Here is a 23,057-nt window from a genome sequence, read left to right as displayed (position 1 = left end):
TTTGGGGGGGGGGATTTTTTTTCTCCCCCCCCCCCACCGCGACCCCCCCCCCCTCCCGCGAAATTTTTTGTTATATGTATTTATGTGTGTGTGTGTGTACATAATCTTTATTGCATTCTGACTCTTCATTCTTTCGGAAGACGTTTATTGTGCCCTAGAATAGGTTCTTCCATGAGTTAGTGGAAAAATTGTAGATTTCCCGCGAATACTAGCAAGGGGGTCTGGGGGAGCGCTAGGAGCTCCCCCAGCGCGGGGCGAAGCCAAGCACTATTTCTGATATTGAAAGCCAACAAAATGCATATTCTGAGGTATCTACAGTGCATTTTCCTGCTATTAAAAAGTTTTATTTCAAATACCTAATGTGCTATTCTTACTAAATTAGACCCTCCCGCGCCGTTTGGCGCATTTGCCGTCAAGCTGTTTCCATAAAATTGGTGATTCCCTGCCATTACTAGCAATTGGGTCTGGGGAGCGCTAGCGCGCTCGCCCCGCCGCCAAGCACTATTTCTGGTATTGAAAGCCAACAAAATGCATATTCTGAGGTATCTACAGTGCATTTTCCTGCTATTAAAAAGTTTTCAAAAACCAAATGTGCTATTTTTACTGACCCTACCGCGCCGTTCGGAGCATTTGACGTCAAGCTGTTTCCATAAAAATCTGTCACTGGTAATGTCTGAAGCCTCTTCGCACCTGCCATGAGGACCTCAATGAATGAGTGGCGTCAAGTTGTACTAGGATATCATTGCAACTCTTCTTATGCGTAATTCATTTTGTCGGAGAACATGTCCCGCAAACCTCATGCGTCGCTCTCTCACAATCTTACTAAAGGTTCGACTCCCAGTTCGACATAGGATTTCCTTGATTTAAACCCGATCTCTATACTTGACTCTTAAAATCTGTCTTAGCCATCTTTGTTGAGCCACATTTAGTGTTTTTCAATTTCGGCAGATGACTATTCACTGCAGTTTATTAATGGAGCCCCGCCACTGGTAAAAATGTGTAACCACTCTTGAATATGCTCTTGGAATTAAGTGACTGTACTTTGCTTTAGATTTTATATCGAAAATAGAAGTTTTATCGTCAAAATCATCTGTTGAGGGTTTTCCACCTCAAAATGCTCTGTAGGGGGATCTTAAACTCAAAACCATCTGCAGGGGTTTAAAAATTTAAACAAACGCCATCTGTAGAAGAGGGGTTTAAACTCAAAACCCCCGATTGGATTGGCTACGCTCAAATAATTTTAGTGTGTAATTTGCTTTTTTTTTATATTGAAGAGGTATTTTTAGCATTAAACTCCTCTGAATGTGGGTTGAAACTCAAAACCCCTTTTGGCAACGCTCATAGCATTTTGAGTGCTTTTTTTTCTTACACTGAAGATGTATTTTTTAGCCTCAAACCCCCCCTGGCGGGGGGTTTAAACTCAAAACCCCTTTGGCTGCGTTCATATATTTTAGTGTGAGTAATTTGCTTTTATTTATATTGAAGAGGTACTTTTTAGCTTCAAACTCCACTGGAGGGGAGTTTAATCTCAAAACCCCTTTGACTACACACAAAACATTTTGAGTGTATAATTTGCTTTGTTTTTATTATTAAAGAGGTATTTTTTACCTTCAAACCCCGCTGAAGTGGGGTTTAAACTAAAAACTAAGTCAAAACCCATTTAGCTACGCTCATAACATTTTGAGTGCGTAATTAACTTTTTTTTATATTGAAGAGGGGGTTTATCGTAAATTTTGGAGGGGGTTTTAAAATCAAAATCTCCCTTAACTGTGCTCTTGGAATTAGGGGATTTTCGCTTGCATTTTTGTTTTGTTTTGTTTTATAGAAGAGGGGGGTTAACTGCAAAAACCCAAGTAGGGGGTTTAAAACTCAAAACCCCTGGTAGGGGGTTTTAAACTCAAACCCCCTAGTAAGGGGTTTTAAACTCAAAACCCCATTGGTTGTGCTGGGGCAATTGATGGTTTAGTATTAAAATCTCACCTAAAATAAACAAAATCAAAGCAAAAAATCATTCACTAAATTCCGATTTCATTTCGGGGGGGGGGGGTTGAAACCCAAACCCCCCCCCCTGGCTACGCCCATGAGGACAGGTATGATTGGACGCCCATCATGTGGGCCTGATTGTTTAGAAATGCCCAAGCCGATTTTGACACCCAGTCTCCCCCTGGTAGGAACAGTAGCATTTGGCCTACTTATTTCATCGTCCACGACAAGTGGGAGAATTAGATCTAGTGATTATGATGGAATGGGTATTCGATTCAAAACCAATAATTTTATATTAGATAAATCGTTTATGTAAATTAAAAATAGTAGTGGACCTAAGACTCTTCCTTGAGGTACGCCTTACCGTTATTGGTGTTGATTTAGAGCCATTTATTATTACAGCTTGTTCTATCAGAAAATCTTTAATCAATTAAGCAAACTATGGTTTTGAACTTCATCGTGAAAAACTTTAATAGACTAATAAAAATGCTTGTGTCAGTTTTAGTACTGCAGAATTAATATTCTAAAATTTTTTCACAACTTAGACTCTAGTCGAAATTATTTTAATTATTTAGATGTATCTAGATCTAGATCTAGTTGGCAAAAGTGACCGTACTTATTTATAGATCTAGTCCAAGATCTAGCGTCCTTGACATTGTATCATTGTTTTGTTTTGTTTTATCTCGCTTTTTTTTTCCTTCCGTAGATTCTTTTAAATCTTCTCTAGCCTTGATCTAGACTATAATTCTCCATATCCCTTTCTCTCAGTGTATTTTATAGCTTAACCATAGTCTATGAGCTTAACATTATGAAAATCCTCAATAATAGCTAGATCTGGAATATAGATGTCTATTTTTGGCAGTTCTTGGTTTCCCAGAAACAGAATAATCCCGTGGAAAGTAAATACTCGGTTGGGTATTTTATACTATATCTAGTTGTTTTTCATTTCAGGTTTTGTTTTTTTAAAAGAGAAATAGTTTAATAAAATTGAACTGTAGGCTACAATTAAGCCAAAGATTTGGTGTCTAGCTTATGCACCCCTTTTCATTAGATTAGCCTACTCGGGGTCGTCGCGCATGACGCGTAGCACGTAATCTTCCTTTTTGAAGTAACGTCTGTATTATATAAGATGAAACCGTTCCCAATACATTATCATATAAATTATATAATGGTGCCCGCTTACACCGAAGAGAGTGTACATTCGCGGCTCACTCTTTGCAATATATTCACCATTGTTTGTTTGTGTTGCATGTTTCGGATGTTCCTATTTAGATTTGAAAATTATTACACCCTAGCCCAAATTTACAGTAGGCCTAGATAGCTGCGGGCAGGGTTGGAATCCTTGTGTTCAGAAGTACGTCTGCGGACCTGTTTTGTTCACGTTAAAGACGTCAAGAGAATGTTAATTCGTAGCTTGGGAGAAATTGGACCGTTCTAAAGTACGAAAAATGAATTGAAAGATAATCATGCACATTGACGAAGTGTTAGGGAGTGTGTGCAGGGCCGGATTTAAGGAAGACAGGCAGGGTTAAAGTACCATTCACGAAAAAATGGATTTAGTTGTCTTCCAGCATTTGGTGCTACAAGTCAACGATTAACACGTATTGAAATGTCTTCATCAAAAGAACCTTTTTAATCGACTTTCTTAATAAAAATAATATGAATAAATGTATTAATTAGATCTACTTTGAAGGATGTAAAGACATCACTTTATTTATTTTGTAAGCATTGGTAGTAATATATATATAATGTCATTTTACATGGTGATTCAATAGTGAATATATCTTATCTTATAAAATACAAACGTTACTTCAAAAAGATGATTATTATACGTCCTACACATGTCCCTATAGGTTAATCAGTGACTTAAATTAAGTTCTGCTTAGATGTTGTAATTAAATGTTTGTTTTACATGTTTCTGATGTTCCTTCAGAGTTGAAGATAATTACTTCCTAGTCCAAACCTCCCGCAGGACGACGGGGGATGGGAGCGGGCAGGGTTTGAACCCTGGACCATCGATAAATCTGAACGACAATCCAGCGCGCAAACCGCACGACCAGGCAGCCATTTCCTGACTACTCACAATATAGATGTAGGCCCTATAACTACCATGCAATTAAAATTACAAAAAAAACAAACAACTTACTGTCCTTATTTTAAAAATAAAGCTTCCCTCCCCATTTCTAGTAAGCAAGTATAGGTCTATTATAAGTTCAAATAAAGTATGAATACCTGGGTATTTCTGTGTATTTTACTGTCCAGCGTTCTTACATTTTTAAAGGCAAACCTCCAGGTCTAAAAATAGTTCTGAAAATGAAAGGAAGCAAGAATGAAAACAAAAACAAACCTTAGTTAGAAGCTAAAAATTCTTATACTTAATAACTTATGTATAGACTATAGAGTATAGATACATAGATTCTAGATCTAGATTCTAGATCATAACAAGTAACAAGATCTTAAAAATTCTAGGAACGTAGTACGTTTAAGTCCTGCAACTTTGTGACTCACTGTGACTGAGTCTAGTCCTAGTCTTACTAGACTATCTCAGTATCTGAGTATCAGTATGAGTATGAGATACACCATTATCATGAGATTATGGTGACTATACTCATACTGGCTTGAAATGAATACTAGATCTATCTATACCACCAAATCTAACTAACTAATGGCATGTTATGCGTGTTTATGATAGATCTTATAGATCTAGAAATGCTAAAATGCTTACTAAGATCTAAAATCTAAAGAGTAGCACTGTGACACAGTCACAGTGTGAGTAGCAGGCTATTAGACATTAGTATTACTATTAGTCTCAGCAAGGTATTGGTAGACAATTTGATGATGATGAAAGCAAACAAGTTTATAGACTATATAATCTAGATCTAGACCCATGCACAGACTCTAATCATTTAGTCTAATCAACTCTAATCATAATGCTTTCTAACCAAGCTTTTTTAACAATGGCAAACTAGAACAATGCAACAGACAAGGTTTAATTTCTTGTTTGTTTAAAGTGAATGTGACAACTAAGCTGAATTGCATAGTTGGCATAGATAACGTATTATCTACATGTCAAGTCTAATGTCTAAAGGAGTATAATGAAGTAACCAAATCTATTAAGAGTCTATAACCTTTGATTTTATTGATATAGATCTATATTCTATACAAGTTACAAGTCAATATAAAAAATAGATCTAGACTCTAAATCAACAACAGCATGACACATCTAGAAATCTAGTTTATGAATGGATATCACACAGCTGTTCACTGCCATTGCATTGCTAGCAGTTGCATTTTTTGTTTACCTGTTCATACAGCAATATAATGCAAAGTTTAAGAGACCTCCATCGAAATATACCAATAGTAAGTAGCCTAATGATGTTTTGAATTCTTAAATCAAACTAATAGTAAGCTATTGTTTATTACAAACACTTAGACTAAGACTTAGGTCCTCCTGCGCTGTTCGACGCACAGGGCGTCAAGCTGTCTCCATAAAGATCTGTCATTGGCAATGTCTGAAGCCTCCTCCCACCTGGTGTCCACTGTTCTTAGGTCCTCCATGAAGGTGTGATGCCTAGTTATACAAGAGCGTCTCTGCGCTTTTCTTGTATTGGCCTCCATGTCATTGCAACTCTTGGTATGTGTAGTTCATTTTGTCATAGAATATGCCCTGCAAACCTCATGCGATGTTCTGTCACAACCTCACTAAGTGTTCGACTTCCAGTTCGGCATATGATTACCTTGTTTGAGACGCGATCTGTGTAACTGACTCCCAAAATCCGTCTCACTCATTTTTGTTGAGCCACATTTAGTCTCTTCTCAATTTTAACAGATGACTTCCATGTCTCACATGCATATATTGCAGTTAGAATGATGATTGTGTTGAGAAGGTGTATTTTTGTCCAATGGCTTGGCTTGGCCAAATAATGATGATATATATTTCTGTGAAAAATGTAAATTAAAGTCTCAGAAATCCAGCTTCAATTCCAAACACGGTAAAAAAGGATCATGATGAATGATTCTCAGACTACTCGTTCAATGACAATTGGTTCATATAACAATTGGCTCATCAACAAGTAGTTCAGTGACAATTGGTTCATGTAACAATAGGCTTATCAACAACTAGTTGAATGACAATTTGTTATTGACTATTGGTTCATGTAAAGAAAAGAAAATCTAAAATTGACCACCGGCGGACAATGATTATGCCTACGTTGGATCTGGCAAAATATGTAGGTCCCAGCTGGGGCTGCATAGCCATTGGAGACACTGCATTCCTTATTAATCTTTGGACTCGAAAACTAGCCTTATTATATTATTAAAGTGATTCCTAGTCCCAGAATTAAAGCTTTGTATTTAATTCAATGAAGATTTCGTTTTGAGTTTATACTTTGAAGTAGTATCTCCAGCACTATGATATTGTTTGAGAATTCAGAAATTGTCTAAAATTTAGAGAGATGTATACAAAATTATAACATTAGAAGGGTATTGTCTGATCAACACAATCTTATTGTAACATCAAGGCATTGTTGTCATCTGGCAAACAAACATTTATCATAACATCTGACTTAAACGTATCATCACATACCTTATTTTTTACATGGAGTGTGCTTAAAACTGTTTGTTATGCTTTTAAAAACATTTATTCCTTTAGCCACACATATGTAAGTTCATATCTTTGCTCTGGGATTTTCTTTCAGGATCCAGGAATGTTACAGAATCCCATGACATAGGAAGTAATGAGTCTTTACAAACTAATGAAAATGTATCAATGAAAGGAGATGTAAAAAAAGATACAGCAACATCAAATGATTTAAATACTGTAAAAAGAATTTCCAGCTGGTCCAGGTCGCCGGTCAATTCACCACGTAATCAATCCTCAAACTCTGAGAAATCAACTGATTACAGTATAAATAAAATAAAAAAAACTCAAAAAACACCAGAAAAATATTTAGGGCAAAGCCTTTCAAGAGAAGATTTGAGAGGACATAAAAGCAGTTCTCCACAATCAGGCTCTTGGAAAAGTAGCACTTTAAGTACATCCTTTCAGAGACAAAATGTTAAGAACTCTTCAAATGTAATGTCCAGTGCAAAAAAGTTGCAGGAAAACACACACAAAATATATTCTGAATTTAAAAAAGAGCAGTCATCTAAAGTTGAGAGACCACATTTTTATCCATTAAGACAAGACTCTAAAACCAATATTGATTTAGATAATTTTTTAACTGGTACAGCCAAAGAAACAGAAATTGAGCCTGATGTCAACACATCAAGAAGCACAACTAACATAAATTTTGATGCAGATGCTTCTGTTTTAACCAGAAATAATACAACAGCACCTTCTGTTCAACAAATATCTGGTAATTTGACAGTTCACCTTGAAAGTAGACAAACTTTGAAATCAAATGTCTCCAGCTCAAAGAAGTCATTAGTAGCTCATAATACATCTATTGATAATCCTGTATATTCAAAACCTACACGTTTATCTCCCCCCATACTGTCAAAAGTTCTTCATCAAGCTGACAAAGGAAATCAATTAAGAAAAGGTCTTAGATCAAATAACAAGCTGACCAGTATGGATATAGATGATAAGGAGAACACCCCCGCAAGGAATATAGTTGACCAGCTTCAGAAACAGTTTGTGTCAGAGATGGATGAAGATGACCCAGATCTGAACCCAGGGGTAGATGAAATGGAAGATGTTGTTGAAACTTATAATCAAAAACTTCCCCTCAGAATGAATACTAAATTGAAAGATGATGATAATATGTATTGTGAGAGTGGAACTGATTCTGATAATGAAGACATGTTTGTTGATGACAACAAAGCTGAATCAAAGTTTGAGGATGATGAAGATATGATTGATGAAAAAAAATTAAACTCTGCTGTAAAATTAAAAAAATTTAGAAATCCAATTTCTAAACCCAACAATGTTCTTTTGAATTGTAAAATGGATATTAAGCTAAATAAGGATACTTTAAAACCTACTAACAGTGTTTCATCTGGAGCTTTAGATCTGAAAGGAAATCAATCTTCACGTAATTTATCTCTAGACTACACTCGAATTCAAGGTACCCCAACTGGACGTAATTTATCTCTAGACTACACTAAAATACAAGGTACCCCAACGGGTAAGGTTCAATCTGCACTTACTAATAATAATCAGAGCTACATTAAAACTAGAAGCTCTCAAGCTGCTGAAAAGCTGTGTACATATTTAACTAATGACAACAGAGTTGGCAAAGCCCTGAGTTCTGAAGCTAAGAGCAGCCAGCCAATAGACTGCTATGGTGAAGAGCACTGGCGTAAAATTCTAAATAGAGTTTCACAGCCCAAAGAGCTTAAGGTTTACATTACTAAGCATGTACCTGTTTCCAACATATCAAACAGCAAAGAGAGTGACAAGTCTGTTGGTGTTAAGTTTAGACGTAATCTGACAGACAATAACTCTTCAGTTGGCCCCGAAGTTTCTAGTGCTGCAAAAAAAACTTTGGGTTTCAACAAAGAGAGCAAGAAAGCAGTTGCAGGGGATAAAAGACTAGAAGATGGTGTCACTTCTGAATCTAATATCTTGAAGAAGAAGGCAAAATTAGTAAGTATATATATGTTAGTTGATAATCAACAATTGAATGTTGAGTTGAAGACAGTGTCTGTTTGTTAATGCATGGTTTCAGTTTGTCAATAGAAGACACAATTTTTAATGCAAGGTTTCTCAGATTATCCTTATAAGACAATTTTTTGTTAATGCTAGGTCTCTAAGCTCATCAACCAACAGAAGACATAACATGTTAATTCACAGCTTTTTCAGCTTGAAAATAGAAGACATAGTGTCTCTGTTTTTTTGTTTTTTATTTCATCTCATCATCTCTACGCATCTGTAAACATCTCTATTGTGGGCAAGAAACATAACTTTAAATATTTATGAATAAAACATAAAAAAATAAAATAAAATGTTCATTTCATTTTAAAATCTTTTAGAAAACAATTTTAAAAATGTATCTGCTTTACTTATCTTATACATTATATCTGCATTATTAGATATCCAGATTTTTAAAAATTGTTTCAGAATTCTGGTTGTGATTCAACGTTTAAGGACAACACTGAGACTATAAATAAGCCTCTGTCTAAGAAAGTTACAGTAAGTTGAAACTACTTTTAAAAACAAAAGGAATCCTATTTTATATTATAAATTATGATAATTCATAAAATATTTAACATGCATAAAGATTAAGATTAAACCAGGCACCATTTTGCCCTCATTGGCATAGAGGTAAGCAGCTGGCAGCAGTTGGCTTATGAAAGAGTGATCTAACCAATCTCAAGAGACATGAGGTCCAAAGAAAAGCCCTGGCCAAAGACAGGTGCAGACAAAGAAAACATTAAAAGACCCCCAGTAGACAACAGCTTTGTCTGCATTAGATGTAACATAAATAAGCAGGTTGCAACTGGGTTTGCGTTGTCATGTAAAATACTGCACTCATCCTAATATTTTTCAAGTGGAAGACAGGGCCCTATGATGTTCAATACATTTAATATTTTATGTTCTATTATACACACACAAGTATGTCTTTTATAGTTTTCGTCAACTGGGCTCACATTTTCTGAGGTGTTTAGAGATGCCACATTTTTAGAGAAGAGATTGTTCTTGTTTACCTTTAGCTTTCTGGCAGTATCGTTTTTGGGCCAATATAAACTATTGTATGTTATATAATTTTTGTAATGAGAATAAAAACTTCCATTAACAATTGTTTCATAGAAATGAAATGCTTATTTGAATGATCTAACAGGTCAGCAGCAGTCCTACTAAAGAGAAAGAGCTTGTGACCAAACGGAAAGAGAGATGGTCACTTAAGAAGGAACAAATGAAAAATAAGTCCTTGCAGTTAAAGAGTGGAGAAACCAGGAACATTAACATCCCCATAGAGATGGACTTTAACAGTATTGAAGGTAGCATTCCCAATTTTAAATGGACACTGAGATCTGCTTGAAATTAAAAAGGAAATTTTTCATACAGCTTTAAATTTTTTCTTTAAGTTAACACTCCCTGGCTTCTTTTTCTTGAGAGACTATGCCAAAATTACTTCTACTCAAGTTCTAAACTAAGGTACATCCAAGATGTCTGCAAGGGGGATCTCAAGACTACAGACATCATGGAAAGTATGTGCGAGGAAATTGTCCCAGATTAGACAGCATGTAGACAGACTGCTGGTGTTTCATTTGCCGAGAGCAAAAGAAAGGACTGATATATATGGTATCAGACAAAAGAAAGGACTGATATGGTCTCAGACAAAAGAAAAGACTGATATGGTCTCAGACAAAAGAAAAGACTGATATGGTCTCAGACAAAAGAAAAGACTGATATGGTCTCAGACAAAAGAAAAGACTGATATGGTCTCAGACAAAAGAAAGAGGAAAAAAAAAAGATGCCCTAGCCCATAACCCTAAAGCAGATGTATTTATTTGCATGAAATGTAGAAAATTAATTGCTCCAGAATTGACATGTTTAGTCACAGCAGAGTCTGCCCCGATACAGGTAAAAGAAACTTTTTTATAAAAATCTATCTGGGTGCTTCCACTGTCTTTTGCGACATAAGGAGCCATATAGTTACAAGCCAGCTTTTCTTTGTGACAGCCATAAAGAGGCAGGTGTAAAAAAGTTCCTAGTTTACTGGACCAATGGTAAATGATGCTTTTTTGTAAACAGCCCCCCTAAAAAAAAAAAAAAAAAGTTATTTGAAATGTAGTGGGTGAACTTTAGCACTTCCTAAATTCCTGAATAAAAAATTACAATTTTTACATTGTTGGTTTGGCTAACTAGTGTCATACCATTCTGCCACCACACTTCCAAGGTAACATGTCATTCATAGTATCTGTTTATAAATTATTTTTTTTGTTCACTTAAGTTGCTTAGAAATGTAAATTTATCTTTCTACTTGTTTTTTAAACAGTCAGTGGAATGTGTTGTGACATCTGTAAGAGCCTTTTCCTTTGCCAGGAGTGTACCTGGTGCCCAAACAATCACAGGATCTGCTTGAACTGTATGAAGCTGGCCATCAAAGACACACTTGACAACAAGAAAGTAAGACAGTAGCTACACCTAAGTATAGAATTATACATCTAAATCTTGAGATAGTTCTTTTACTAACCATGTAATGGAGAAACAAGTTACACAAGAATTGTTTTATATGTACAAATACTCCTTCTTCCCTAGTGCTATTAGAGCATGGAATGGGTTGCCTGAGCTAGCCAGGAAAACCAGTGACTTGGCAGAATTTAAGTCATTGGTTAATATGCATGACTAAATGCATGACGCGTAGAACGTAATCATCTTCTTTTTTGAAGTAACGTCTGTATTATATAAGAAGAATAATATGTGAGATTTTAACCACTCACTACTTTTCGTGCTGTTGGACTAGGAATCTGTCTTAATTCAGGGTTTGGGAGTATGGATAGTAAAAGGAAAAAAAAATCTGACAATGACAGATATTTTTTTTAAAAAAGTTTATCATGGGGAAAAAAAAAAATGAAAGTGTAAGAATATGTGTGCTGTTGCTGATAGTCCTCTTGAGCAGACTGGCATTTATCAATTAAGCTACTTTAACATTTTTAAAAAGAAATAAAAGAATAATAGGTGCAAAACTAACAAAATGGTTCATAATGCTAAGTTAAAATTCTACTTTCCAATGAAATATTGTCGATAAATTGATTGCAAAAATCTGTTTTTTGTGCTTTCTCTCTATCAGGGAATTCACAATGTAACCTGGGATAATGATATTGTTCAAGGAAAAGTATCATACACAGTATAGGGAATTTCTGTTAAATTTCCAAATTTTCTAATAGATTCTTAATTTAAATGTTTCTGGAGGTCTAATCTTTTGGATCATATTTAGCCACATTTTTACTTGAAAGAATTATATATTTTTTACCATCAGAAAAAAACAAATAAAAATCTTTTATTCTTTACATTTTTTTTTCTTAATTAATTTTTATTAGAACTTTTTATTTTTGAAGTCTGAAAATAACATTTTTTCATGTTTAACTTGTGTCAGGTTTCTATCATTTTGATTGCTACCTGGCATGCACTCCAGACTGTCAAGCCAATGTTCCCGTGTACAAACCCTGGCATCCACTGTGGTCCTGCAGGTGGTCTGCGCTAAGACATAATCTTCAATCCTGAAGGAACATCTGAAACTAACAAGTCAAAATCACTTCACTGGGCTATCATCCAAGGTTGATGGCCAAGTTTATGGAGATTAGCCTTCATCATTGGCCTGTAAAACCCTAAGAATGGCCCTTAAGAAAAATACTTAGAAGGAGCCAAAATAACAGCATATGAAAATGGGTATTGGCTAAGAGATTTCTTTACTGCTTTAATCCGCTCAAGAAAAATAACCCATTTTGTGTTAAATCTTGATTAAAATGTTAATTCATACCCTCTACCGTGAATTGAAATTGAGACTCAGTTTGGCATCCAAGACTTTGTCTGCTCAGCCATATGGCTTTATTTTCTAAGTCTGTTGAAATTTAGGGCTAAAATTTATTTCAGCAATTAATATTTTACTGAATTAGTTTGATGTTTAAAATCCCATGTTTTTTTTTTTCTTTCCAGCTACATTTGGCCTGTCCAATACACTTTTGTCAGGCCATCATTAATCCAGGTTAGCTTAATAGCACTTTATATCATTCTCATTACTTCCACTGCTTACTTTGAACTTAACGAGAATCTATTTTTTTATGTTTTTCACTTTTCGTTCATAGATTGTGATATGTACTTGGAGTCATTTCCCTTTTGTCATTTGAGATTGGCTATTTGAGCATAAACATCGCTATTCTTTCCCATACTTGATTTATTATCAGTTTTAATGGTTTAATTTTTTTTTTTTAAATCAGAATTTCCATACTGCTTAATTTTAGTCCTAAAGTTTAAAGGTACATTTGTGACTATTGGGATTTTTTCTTCTCTGACTAATGTTTGTGAATCTCAGATTACTTCACAGTTTGGCTAGTATATAGAACCCTGAGTCAAAACCTATACATATAACATCTGTAATTTTCTCTATGGGATATCCCCCCTACATTTGTCTCTAGGTCTCATTTACCTTTAAAGTATATTCATCATTTGTATTGTGTAATTGTGAATTCTTGGATCATTTTTCTTAAGACATAATTAAAAAAAAACAAGGTTACAAAGACAGTTTGTGTGGAAACACAAACTCAAAATCGGCCCCCGAAGTGGTCCACCCAGGCAGGTTTCAATATTTTCAGAAAGAACATCCGAATGAATTTATATCAAAGATAAATAAGAGATAAGATTGGAGAAAAAAGGTTGACAGATCTTGTGTAGTGCCCCAATGGTTCAGCAGATCAAAGGATAGGTGCAAGTGAATTCAAAGTTAGATGTGAACCTGGCCTAACTAATTCCCCTTTCAGACCTTGTGGTCTATAGGGCAGATGATGTAAAGTTCATCTGTTTTTGTGGCCTACGGTTAACGAGGGTGTCATGTAGCCAGCACAACAACCAACCGCCTTTACTTTTCCCCAACTAATGTCAGGTACCCATTAGAGCTGGATTTGAACCTGGGGCCCCCGGTTCGAAAGCCAAGTGCTTTACCACTCAACTACCACGCCTCCCCTGGCCTAACTTAAGTCTTATAATTGATGTAATTGTTTAGAAAAGGCTCAATCTCTTTTTTTTTTTTTTTTTTTTTTTTTTTTTTTTTTTTCAAGAAATTACAATTCATTTAATATCTACTAATTTGTAGTCATTTTCAAAAAATAAAAATAAAACAATAGTGGTCAAGAAATTACAATTCATTTAATATCTACTAATTTGTAGTCATTTTCAAAAAATAAAAATAAAACAATAGTGGTCAAGAAATTACAATTCATTTAATATCTACTAATTTGTAGTCATTTTCAAAAAATAAATAAATAAAAATAAAACATGAGTGGTCAAGAAATTACAATTCATTTAATATCTACTAATTTGTAGTCATTTTCAAAAAATTAAAAATAAAACAATAGTGGTCAAGAAATTACAATTCATTTAATATCTTCTAATTTGTAGTCATTTTCAAAATAAATAAAAATAAAACATGAGTGGTCAAGAAATTACAATTCATTTAATATCTACTAATTTGTAGTCATTTTCAATCTCTTATTCGAATCCTCAAAATAAAACATTTCCACAAAATAAACAAATGTGTAAGAAAATGCAGTTTACAAGATTACGATTTGTTTTAAATTAGGTCTAACTTATAATGCATACTAAATAGCTTTTCCCCTTTAAAAAACTGCTTGCATAAGTGATTTAAAAAATAGGATTTTTCGCTTTCAGAAAAAAAAAGTAGCTGTTGCATCAGAACTTTGAATGGTCTAAAATATTGTGATGTCGGATTTTCACTATCTTTTCTAGTTTACGAGATCTAAACGGGACAGATGGACAGACATTTCACACTAAACTAATAGCGTCTTTTCCCCTTTCGGGGGCCGCTAAAAATTCTTAAAATTTCATAGGTCACTGGAATAAGCTATGCATTTTCAATTTATTTGTTTGGTCCAGATCTAATATCCAAAAAGATTGATCCCCTTACATTTGAGATTCTTCACAAGAAGCTTCAGAAAAGGTTGGATAAAGCTCAGGCGGAAATGTTTGAAAGACTTTTTGGTAAAATTAGGTTAGTTTTTTTTGTTTTTTTTAACTAAGTATAAGTTAACCCAACCCTCATGCAACTATTTGAATTAAGAATTATTTATGTATTTTAAGTTGACTAAACTAGAAGATAGCAAAATTATAAGAAATTTTAAGATATTATACTGCAAAGCTATAAAATAGATAGAGTGATTCAATTAGAAGGTAGTCAAATTATAGTATATAGATCACTAAATAATGTGATTAGATTATACAATTGTTAATTAAAAAGATAACTAAAATTATGAGAAGATGTATGTGTGTATATGTATGTGTTATATTTTCAGCTGCCCGCAATGCCATTTTCTACAAGTTTTGGACTATGAAGAGATTCACTTCAAGTGCAAAAACTGTCATATGGTATTTTTCATCTGGACATTTACATTTTTTTTTTCTTTTTTTATTTCTATAAATTTACTAAATGCTTGATTTGAGATCTTGTTTTAGAAGTGATTGATTTTTAATAAATATCACTTTTTTTTGTGTTTTTGAATGATGCTGTCAATTGTAGCAGACTTTTTACCTTTTTAACCCATTAACTGCCAGTTTCTAAATCTAAGGCTAGTTTACATAAAAAGACAATATCTGATATTCAATGAATACTTATATTATTGTTGTTTTTTTACATTTATTTTAGTATTGTATTTCATTAGGAGTTTTGCAGTTACTGCCTTCAATCATGGTCAGTTGTTAGTTCCACATGGTCATCTTACTATCACAATGAGTGCAGGCTTCTGAACTATTCAGGACAGAAATGTTTCAGAAATTCTGACCAGCTTCCCTCTAATTGGCGCAAAAGTGCCCCAGTGCTTTCAGGAAATGTGAGTTATAATTAGTCATGTTTTGATTCTGGAAAAAAAAGTGTTATACAGTATTGTATCAAAATGTTTCTTTAGAATAGCTCCCTCATCAACATACTATACTAAGAGAAGTGGAGAAGGAGCACTTGAAGATTATCAGCTATGGATGGCAATTTATCTGAGACAGAAAGCCCATTTAATTTCTGCCTTGCAGATTATTTGTGATGGCCAACCGCTTAGCCTGAAAGAAATGCAGGCTAAAATTGCAGTTCATATGGTAGTTGGCAAACAACTGTTGATACAAAACCTTCATTTATTATACTAAGTTTGTTTAATGAGTTTTGAACCTTCCTTTAGAAATGAAGCGGAGGTGCTTGGTTGAATCCTGGTGCAGACTGGGATTTTTAATATCGGGATCTTTGACGCCTCTAAGTCCACCCAGCTCTAATGGGTACCTGACATTAGTTGGGGAAAAGTAAAGGCGGTTGGTTCTTGTGCTGGCCACATGACACCCTTGTAAACTGTGGGCCACAGAAACAGATGACTTTTATGTTATCTACCCTATAGATCACAAAGTCTGAAAAGGGAAATTTACTTTTTACTTTAGAAATGAAGATTATGAACTCCTAGCCCAAACCTTCTGCAGGATGGCAGGTGATGGAGGGCAGGGTTCGAACTTTGGACCAGTGTAATAAAAGTCTGAAGGGCATACTACACGACTATAGCACCCATTTTTGTTGTAATAATGAGTGGCTGATAGTCGTGCAGTATGCCCATCAAACTTTTATCACATTGGTCCCTTAATAGTATGATCCAAGATATATTCAAAAGTTACATTCTGTAGTTTTCATTTCTGATGAAATAGTTTTATTTTCTATGATATTTTACTGTTAGAAATAAAGGAGTGAAAGAAGGAAACATATGGAGTAGATCTACCACTAACTCAGCTTTCCTTATACTCTGGCCACAGGAGACTAACTAAAGGCCACATAGACACTTCCCTGCCCATGCTTTAAGTAGCCTGTTTTCTCTATAACAGTGGTTCTCAAACTGTGGTCCAGCTCCGCGAGTTGACCATTACTGGTCAACAGAAATATGAAAATTGTATACAATTAAATTAACTTCTTCGCTAAAAGCCAGTTTATCCGTTTGGATACTTTTAATAATAATTAACTCCCCCCTTACTGCTGTTTTATATGTCTATTACTAACTATTCTTTGATGAACTAATTTATATAATATGCATTTATGTAGCTTTTTCAATTAGGGGTACGTGGGCAAGTTTCGAAAATGTAAAGCAGTCCAAGGGCAAAAAATGTTTGATAACGAATTGGATTTGTCTATCCTATTTGTTTGCAGAAAAAAAAAATGTTTTGACAAAATGAGCGAAATTACAGTAGTTGTAATTTTTCTGTTCAATGATAGGACAAAGCCATAGTTGATGTAGACGTTGCAAGTGAGGTGGATCTAAACAGCAATGAAGGGCGCACAGTCATCCAATTGTTCAATGAAACTCTGCAAGGAGTCCAAGTGACTGCAATTATCAGGCTACAGAACATAAAGCTGTGGGAGAAATATGTCTTGTAAGATGTTTGATCATCTCTTGTTTTTGTTTTTTTCTCATTACCAGAAAAAAAAAAATTACAATCAAATCAGTCTTATTTTCAAAATATTTTTCTTTATTTAATGATTACATTCTTAGCTCTGAGCTTCGGTCATAAAAAAAAAAATTGAAAATAAATACAACCAGTAATTATTTTAGGGGATGAGTTATTCTTACAATGAATTGAAAGTATTTTTTTAACTTGTCAGTTATTACCAATTCTTAATTTTTAAAAACTAAAATCAGAAAATTTTCTCTTTCTTCAAAAATATAGCATGCTCGTAGTTCTAAGTATTTTTATTCATAAGTAGATCTTTATTAAAGCTTTTGAAAAATTGTAGGGGCCTCCATAAAAATCCTGCCCCAGCGCCTCCACATATGTAAATCTGGCCCTGAGTGTGAGTGTGTGAGTTTCTATGATGATGGCAGGCGAAGAGGTTAGCTATGCAGTGTGAATGATGCAAGATAAGCAGCATTGTCCTCAGTGGCCTTAGGTAGGACAGATGACTCCAGATTGCCAGAATAATATAAATGACTCAGTAAAATAATTGATTTTTTAAAAATCAGAAGTAAAGTTACTTTTAAGACCTAGATGAGATAAATTTATATAAATATTGCCTGTTTTTGTGAATATAAATTAATGAATATATGCAGTACAACAGCAACCACTTTATTTCCTCGACTGAATATTAAGATTGAGAAAGACTCATTTTTTTCCTTTCATCATATTGCAGCCTGAGGGTCTAAGAAACCTTGTTTACAGTAAAATTTCAAACCAGAATTATGTCACTCATGGACAAAAAATAACTTGTATTATTTCTGCTTTAGTCTAGAAATATCAAGGAAACACAAGACTTGTGGTATATAAATAAAATGGTAGGTAGGTAAGGTTTCCCCTACCTTGCGATCTATAGGGCTGAGTGGTAAAGCACTTCCGATCTATAGGGCAGATGGTGTAAAGGGCATCTGTTTCTATGGCCCATGGTTAACGAGGGTGTCATGTTGCCTGCACAAACAGCCACTCACCTTTACTTTTCCCCAACTAGTGTCAATATACACAAATCAAGAATAATACAATACAATGAAAGTGAAACTATTTTTTTTTCATAAATAACAGCCATGATTAGATCTTTAGACCACAGTTTAGGCAACCAAGTGCTTCACCTCCATTTACCTTTTTTTTAATTAAATTAATTTGTTTAATAATACTCAAGGTAAATTATACAGTTCATTTCTCATTATCTCTCCAGAAAACGCAAACATATGGTTGAAGAATTAGGTCTTGCAAACATCAAAGAAAGAGCCCTATTTCACGGGACAGATGAAAAAAACATTTCTCTGATTTGTCAAGAAGGTTTCGATATGAGAGTTAAAACAGCCAATGGTGCTGTTTATGGCAAAGGTCAGTGTATATCTGGACACCTACTATTTAGATGCATGACGCACACTTGCCCTCTTTCCCTTATCAACTTCCTTCCATAATTGTACTTACTTTACTTACTTTACTTGGTGATGACACTGTTAAAGCCAGTTTGTAACCTTTTTCTTGTTTGTGACTTCCACGAAAATGAAAAAAAAAATACCCAACAAAACGGTTGTATGTGTCGCTCTCTTAGTTGTAAGCTTTCGTCATTGCACTATTGGTAGATGGTCTTTGCAGGGTGTTCCCTCTTACATCCAGCTACACTTTCACTATTTAATTTCTTGGGCTATGGGTTTTGGGTTGGTTTTCCCCCACAAGTTGACAGTAGTGTTTAGAGAAGGGCTTTTCTGACTGGACTTGTGAGTTAATGACCTTCCTTTGACGATTCAATGACTTCATACAGAACAGCTGGATAGGATGGTGGACAAACTTGGGACCTTTGTTAAGATAATGAGAAGCTGATCTCACAAACAAGACCAAGCTATATACCTATATGAACCCTTTGGACTTAAAAAGTAAAAAGCTTGGACAGATAATGCTAAAAATGTCTGCTTTGCTTCGGATGGTTTATTATATATATAACTTATTTATATAACTTATAGATACAAGGGTCATTATCATAACTCATCTGGACATTCAACTCAATCTTTAGTAGTATTTTAGGAGATGTGGTGGCTCCGTGGTAAAGCGTTTGGCTTCTGAATCAGGGTCATGGGTTCGTATGCTGTAAACTCTGGATCTTTGGATGTCTATGAGTCCACCCAGCTCTAATAATGGGTACCTGACATTAGTTTGGGAAAGTATAGTCGGTTGGTCATTGTTCTGACGACATGACACCCTCATTAACCATGGGCCACAGAAACAGATGATCTTTACATCATCTGCCCTATAGATTGCAAGGTCTGAAAGGGGAACTTTACTTTTAGTAGTATTTTATGTTAGCAGACGTGGCCCTCTCTGTCCTGGTCTAGGCCTCATGCTAAAAAAAGAATGAAAAAAGAATGCTGCAGTGATTTGTCCATTGCTGTCTTAAGTCTGCCATTTATGATTTGTTGTAGGTCTAGTTTGGTAGAGCTGGGGCTTAGTTATTACTATTGGAATTGCTTGGACTTAATTAAAGTGAAGGAATAATGTTTAGTATGACTTTCTTTTTAATTTTCTAGTTTTGTGTTTTATTTTATGTTGAATAAAATATGTTTTTTTTGTATTCTAAATTAAATTTGTTTCACTATTTTTATTAGATTAGGTTAGTTTGGGTTAGTTTAGGTTAGTTTTGGTTAGTTAAGTGTAGTCTGGTAGCCTAGGTGACTCTAGCTCTTGGTCTCAGAGGTTCACAAATTAAACCCACCCAGTAGCATACCATCTGGCTAATGTGTAAATTCTTGTTAGCACGAGGCCCATGCCTGCTAACATTTAATTTTAAAATGTTTCTTAAAATTAAACATACATTTTTAATTTCATGTTTTCAGGAATCTATTTCAGCACTACCTCCAAATACTCCTTGACATATGCTCACTCCTCTAACAAAATGTTTATAGCTAGAGTGCTGTGCGGCTTATCTACAAAAGGCTCATCAGACATTTTCCGTCCTCCAAAAGACCCACGAACAGGCCGTATGTATGACTCGTGTGTAAATAACCTAGATAAACCAACCATCTACAGCCTGTTTGATAATGGCCAGTGTTATCCTGCCTATGTGGTATCATTTAAGAATTAAGTGCTATAAAACTGAAATGGTTCTTCAGCAAGAGATTTTTGTTTTCCAGAATTAAATGTTGAGATATTTTTTTTACTATTTGGTCTAGTTCAGTGGTTTGTTTCACTAGCATTCCTTCCAGGTGGCTCATTGTAGCAATACATATTATTAGATCACCTTATTGATCTTAAAGGCTTTCATTGAAGAAAACCAATGTTCCATGTGCTGGTATGATGCAATAGCATATTAAGTTTCAAAGTAATGTTTATCTTATCTTCAACTGTTATTGATTGTTATTATTATTACTATTGCTTTTGTAAAGTGTTACTTTTATGCTCTTATAGCATGGGCTTTTGCCTAAATTCTTTTGGGGAGGTATCTGCTGTTTATATATCACTTAGTCATACATTCTATTCTATTTTAATGTCTTTAACAAAAATAGCTACAAAAATATTGCTTGAAAAATTGAAGGAAAAAAAATAAATTAAAATATTGTCTCTCTGTGATTTTAATTTTTCAATTTCTCTGATTAAAGTTGTATCAATAAAACAAAAAGAATGTTGTCTAAACATAAAATGTCCATGCTCTTTAGTTTGTACCTATTTATTATTAAGTGCTGGATACAATTTAGTTTTGAATGATGCATCCTGGATGGCAACACACTCTTGGTAGTGATAGATGCACCTTAGTTTCAATTTTTTCTTTTAAATTTTCATGTATAATGGCAGCAATTGTAAATAGATGAGGCTAATTCTCTTTTCATTATAGTTTTATAATCATCCTATTTTTTTTCCACAATTTTTACAAGAACTGTTTGTTTTATCCAGTCCAATTTTCACACAATTTTATCCAATTTTGTGTTTTGTTTTGTCTGTGTTTCTAAAATGAATACAACTGGTAAATGCTAATAATAGCTGGTGATATCTTAAGGTGAGAATGAAATCACATTTTTTGAAATGATAGTTTTTGACAATTTGAATTTCAAAGTAGTTGATTGATTGTAACATTGACTTGCCTATCACTAATAGGAAATATTAGTCCTCTAAATGGATCATTGTCATATATTTATTAAATAAATATACTAACAATTGAATTTGGAAATTCGCAAGCGCTCAAGAGAGGACTGTATGAGATGTCAGGCATTTCATTTATCAAGGATATTTAGTCATTCATCTTGTTGCATTTCTTTTTGTAACCTGGTTACAACTTCCTGAACATGACCTTTTTGTTAAATGTTTGAGATTATAACTTGTTACAGTACTCAATATTAATCATTAGTGTAAATAGTACTTTGAAATTATATGGATTGCTTCACATAAATTCTGCATCGTGGTCTGTACTTATAATATAAAGTTCCTCTTTCAGACCTTACGATCTATAGGGAAGAGGATGGTAAAAGTGATCTGTTTCTGTGGCCCACGATTAATGAGGGTATCATGTGGCCAGAACAATGACGAACAGCCTTTACTTTTCCTAACTAAAGTCATGTACCATTTCAGCTGGGTGGACTCAGATGTACTCTAATAGTCCCAAAATTAAAAATCTCAGTCTTCACCTATATTTAAACCCAGGACCTCCTTAGTTCGGAAGCGCTTTACCATTCAGCCACTGTAACTCCATAGTTGAGGAAAGAGAGTATATATATATATATATATATATATATATATATATATATATATATATATCTTACTCCTTAAATTCTACTAGAATGAGTGAAATTTTCTCTAATTGAATTTATATTTTCATTTACCACCTAACTAATCCCATAAAACAGTATCTTTTTTTTGGCCAATATAATTTGGTTGTTGAAACTGCTGGGTTCACTGAGTGACAGGTTTAGTCAGCTCAATCTACTTGAAATTTTCACAAAACTCAGTTCAACTGTGGTATGTATCTAAGCCAGACATGAGTTTGTGGTATTTTGTCTCACATGGAGCATAGAGAATAATGTTGAATGTCAGATTAAGGCTTATCGAAAATATCTCAAAAACTTTTGTTGGTGTGGGGCCTCTTATATCTTTTAATTTGTATACTTCAAGAAAGACAAGTCAGATTCTCTAATTAAATAAATTTGTATACTTCAAGAAAGACAAGTCAGATTCTCTAATTAAATAAATTTGTATACTTCAAGAAAGACAAGTTAGATTCTCTAATTAAATAAATTTGTATACTTCAAGAAAGACAGGTCAGATTCTCTAATTAAATAAATTTGTATACTTCAAGAAAGACAAGTCAGATTCTCTAATTAAATAAATTTGTATACTTCAAGAAAGACAAGTCAGATTCTCTAATTAAATAAATTTGTATACTTCAAGAAAGACAAGTCAGATTCTCTAATGAATTAGTTGGCTTGAAACTTTTTTTTCTTTGCTTATAAAATTAACATTTTTAATTTTTTTGACTAGCTCTACTTTAGTAGTTATTTTTACAGTCACAGGGCTTATTGTTGAAAAAGAAAACTGCAAAGTTTATTCTTTGTTTTTATATTTTATTTAAAACCTAAAAAAATAAAAAATAGATATTACAAAAATACTTGTTATGTTGAATGTTTTAAACTTTTATTGTATACATTAATAAAATCTCATCTAGATCTCAAATATCTTAGAAGCTTGATGCAGTACATTTAAAGAAACACTATGTACTGTTTTCATATTCATTACATATGGTCACTCTAAAGAGAGATAATTACTTCCTACGCACATCCATGTTTTTAGTATATATAGCTTGTGCATTAAGATTTAAGATAAAAAAAAAATAACGTAACAATAATGATAAATTCCTTAAAATTTCTCTTTTATATCCACCAGGACTTATTCTTTTAAAATCTTAATCTGTATAAACTAGAGCAGGGGTGGGCAAATTACT

At 33.9% G+C, this 23,057-nt stretch overlaps 1 protein-coding gene across 4 annotated transcripts; it reads left to right on the top strand.

Annotated features, from left to right (window-relative positions):
- The first annotated feature begins 4,267 nt into the window (after positions 1-4,267).
- LOC106058920 (uncharacterized) lies at positions 4,268-22,339 on the top strand. 4 transcript variants are annotated; one of them, XM_056043641.1, is made up of 13 exons: positions 4,268-4,334; positions 5,132-5,343; positions 6,681-8,572; positions 9,047-9,118; positions 9,768-9,927; positions 10,929-11,059; positions 12,590-12,638; positions 14,543-14,657; positions 14,959-15,031; positions 15,325-15,492; positions 16,896-17,053; positions 18,324-18,475; positions 19,966-22,339. In XM_056043641.1, exons 2-13 carry the CDS (start codon positions 5,226-5,228, stop codon positions 20,211-20,213), a joined length of 3,336 nt encoding a protein of 1,111 aa, XP_055899616.1. In that variant the 5' UTR covers positions 4,268-4,334; positions 5,132-5,225; the 3' UTR covers positions 20,214-22,339. The 4 variants fall into 4 exon arrangements, with proteins under 4 accessions (XP_055899616.1, XP_055899617.1, XP_055899615.1 ...); XM_056043642.1 differs by having other exon boundaries at positions 4,291-4,459; XM_056043640.1 differs by having other exon boundaries at positions 4,291-4,736.
- The last annotated feature ends 718 nt before the right edge of the window (positions 22,340-23,057 follow it).

The sequence above is a fragment of the Biomphalaria glabrata genome, chromosome 10 (assembly GCF_947242115.1).
Source record: "Biomphalaria glabrata chromosome 10, xgBioGlab47.1, whole genome shotgun sequence".
Classification (NCBI taxonomy): Eukaryota; Metazoa; Mollusca; class Gastropoda; family Planorbidae; genus Biomphalaria; species Biomphalaria glabrata.
This window is presented reverse-complemented; position numbering and strand designations above follow the sequence as displayed.

What these genes read in the sequence shown, in the direction of transcription:
- LOC106058920 (XM_056043641.1), top strand. Translation starts at nt 5,226, where the DNA reads ATGGATATCACACAGCTGTTCACTGCCATTGCATTGCTAGCAGTTGCA. An exon ending in CTCTGTCTAAGAAAGTTACA is followed by an intron (nt 9,119 to 9,767) that starts GTAAGTTGAAAC and finishes ATGATCTAACAG; the next exon opens with GTCAGCAGCAGTCCTACTAA. An exon ending in AGACTTTTTGGTAAAATTAG is followed by an intron (nt 14,658 to 14,958) that starts GTTAGTTTTTTT and finishes TTATATTTTCAG; the next exon opens with CTGCCCGCAATGCCATTTTC.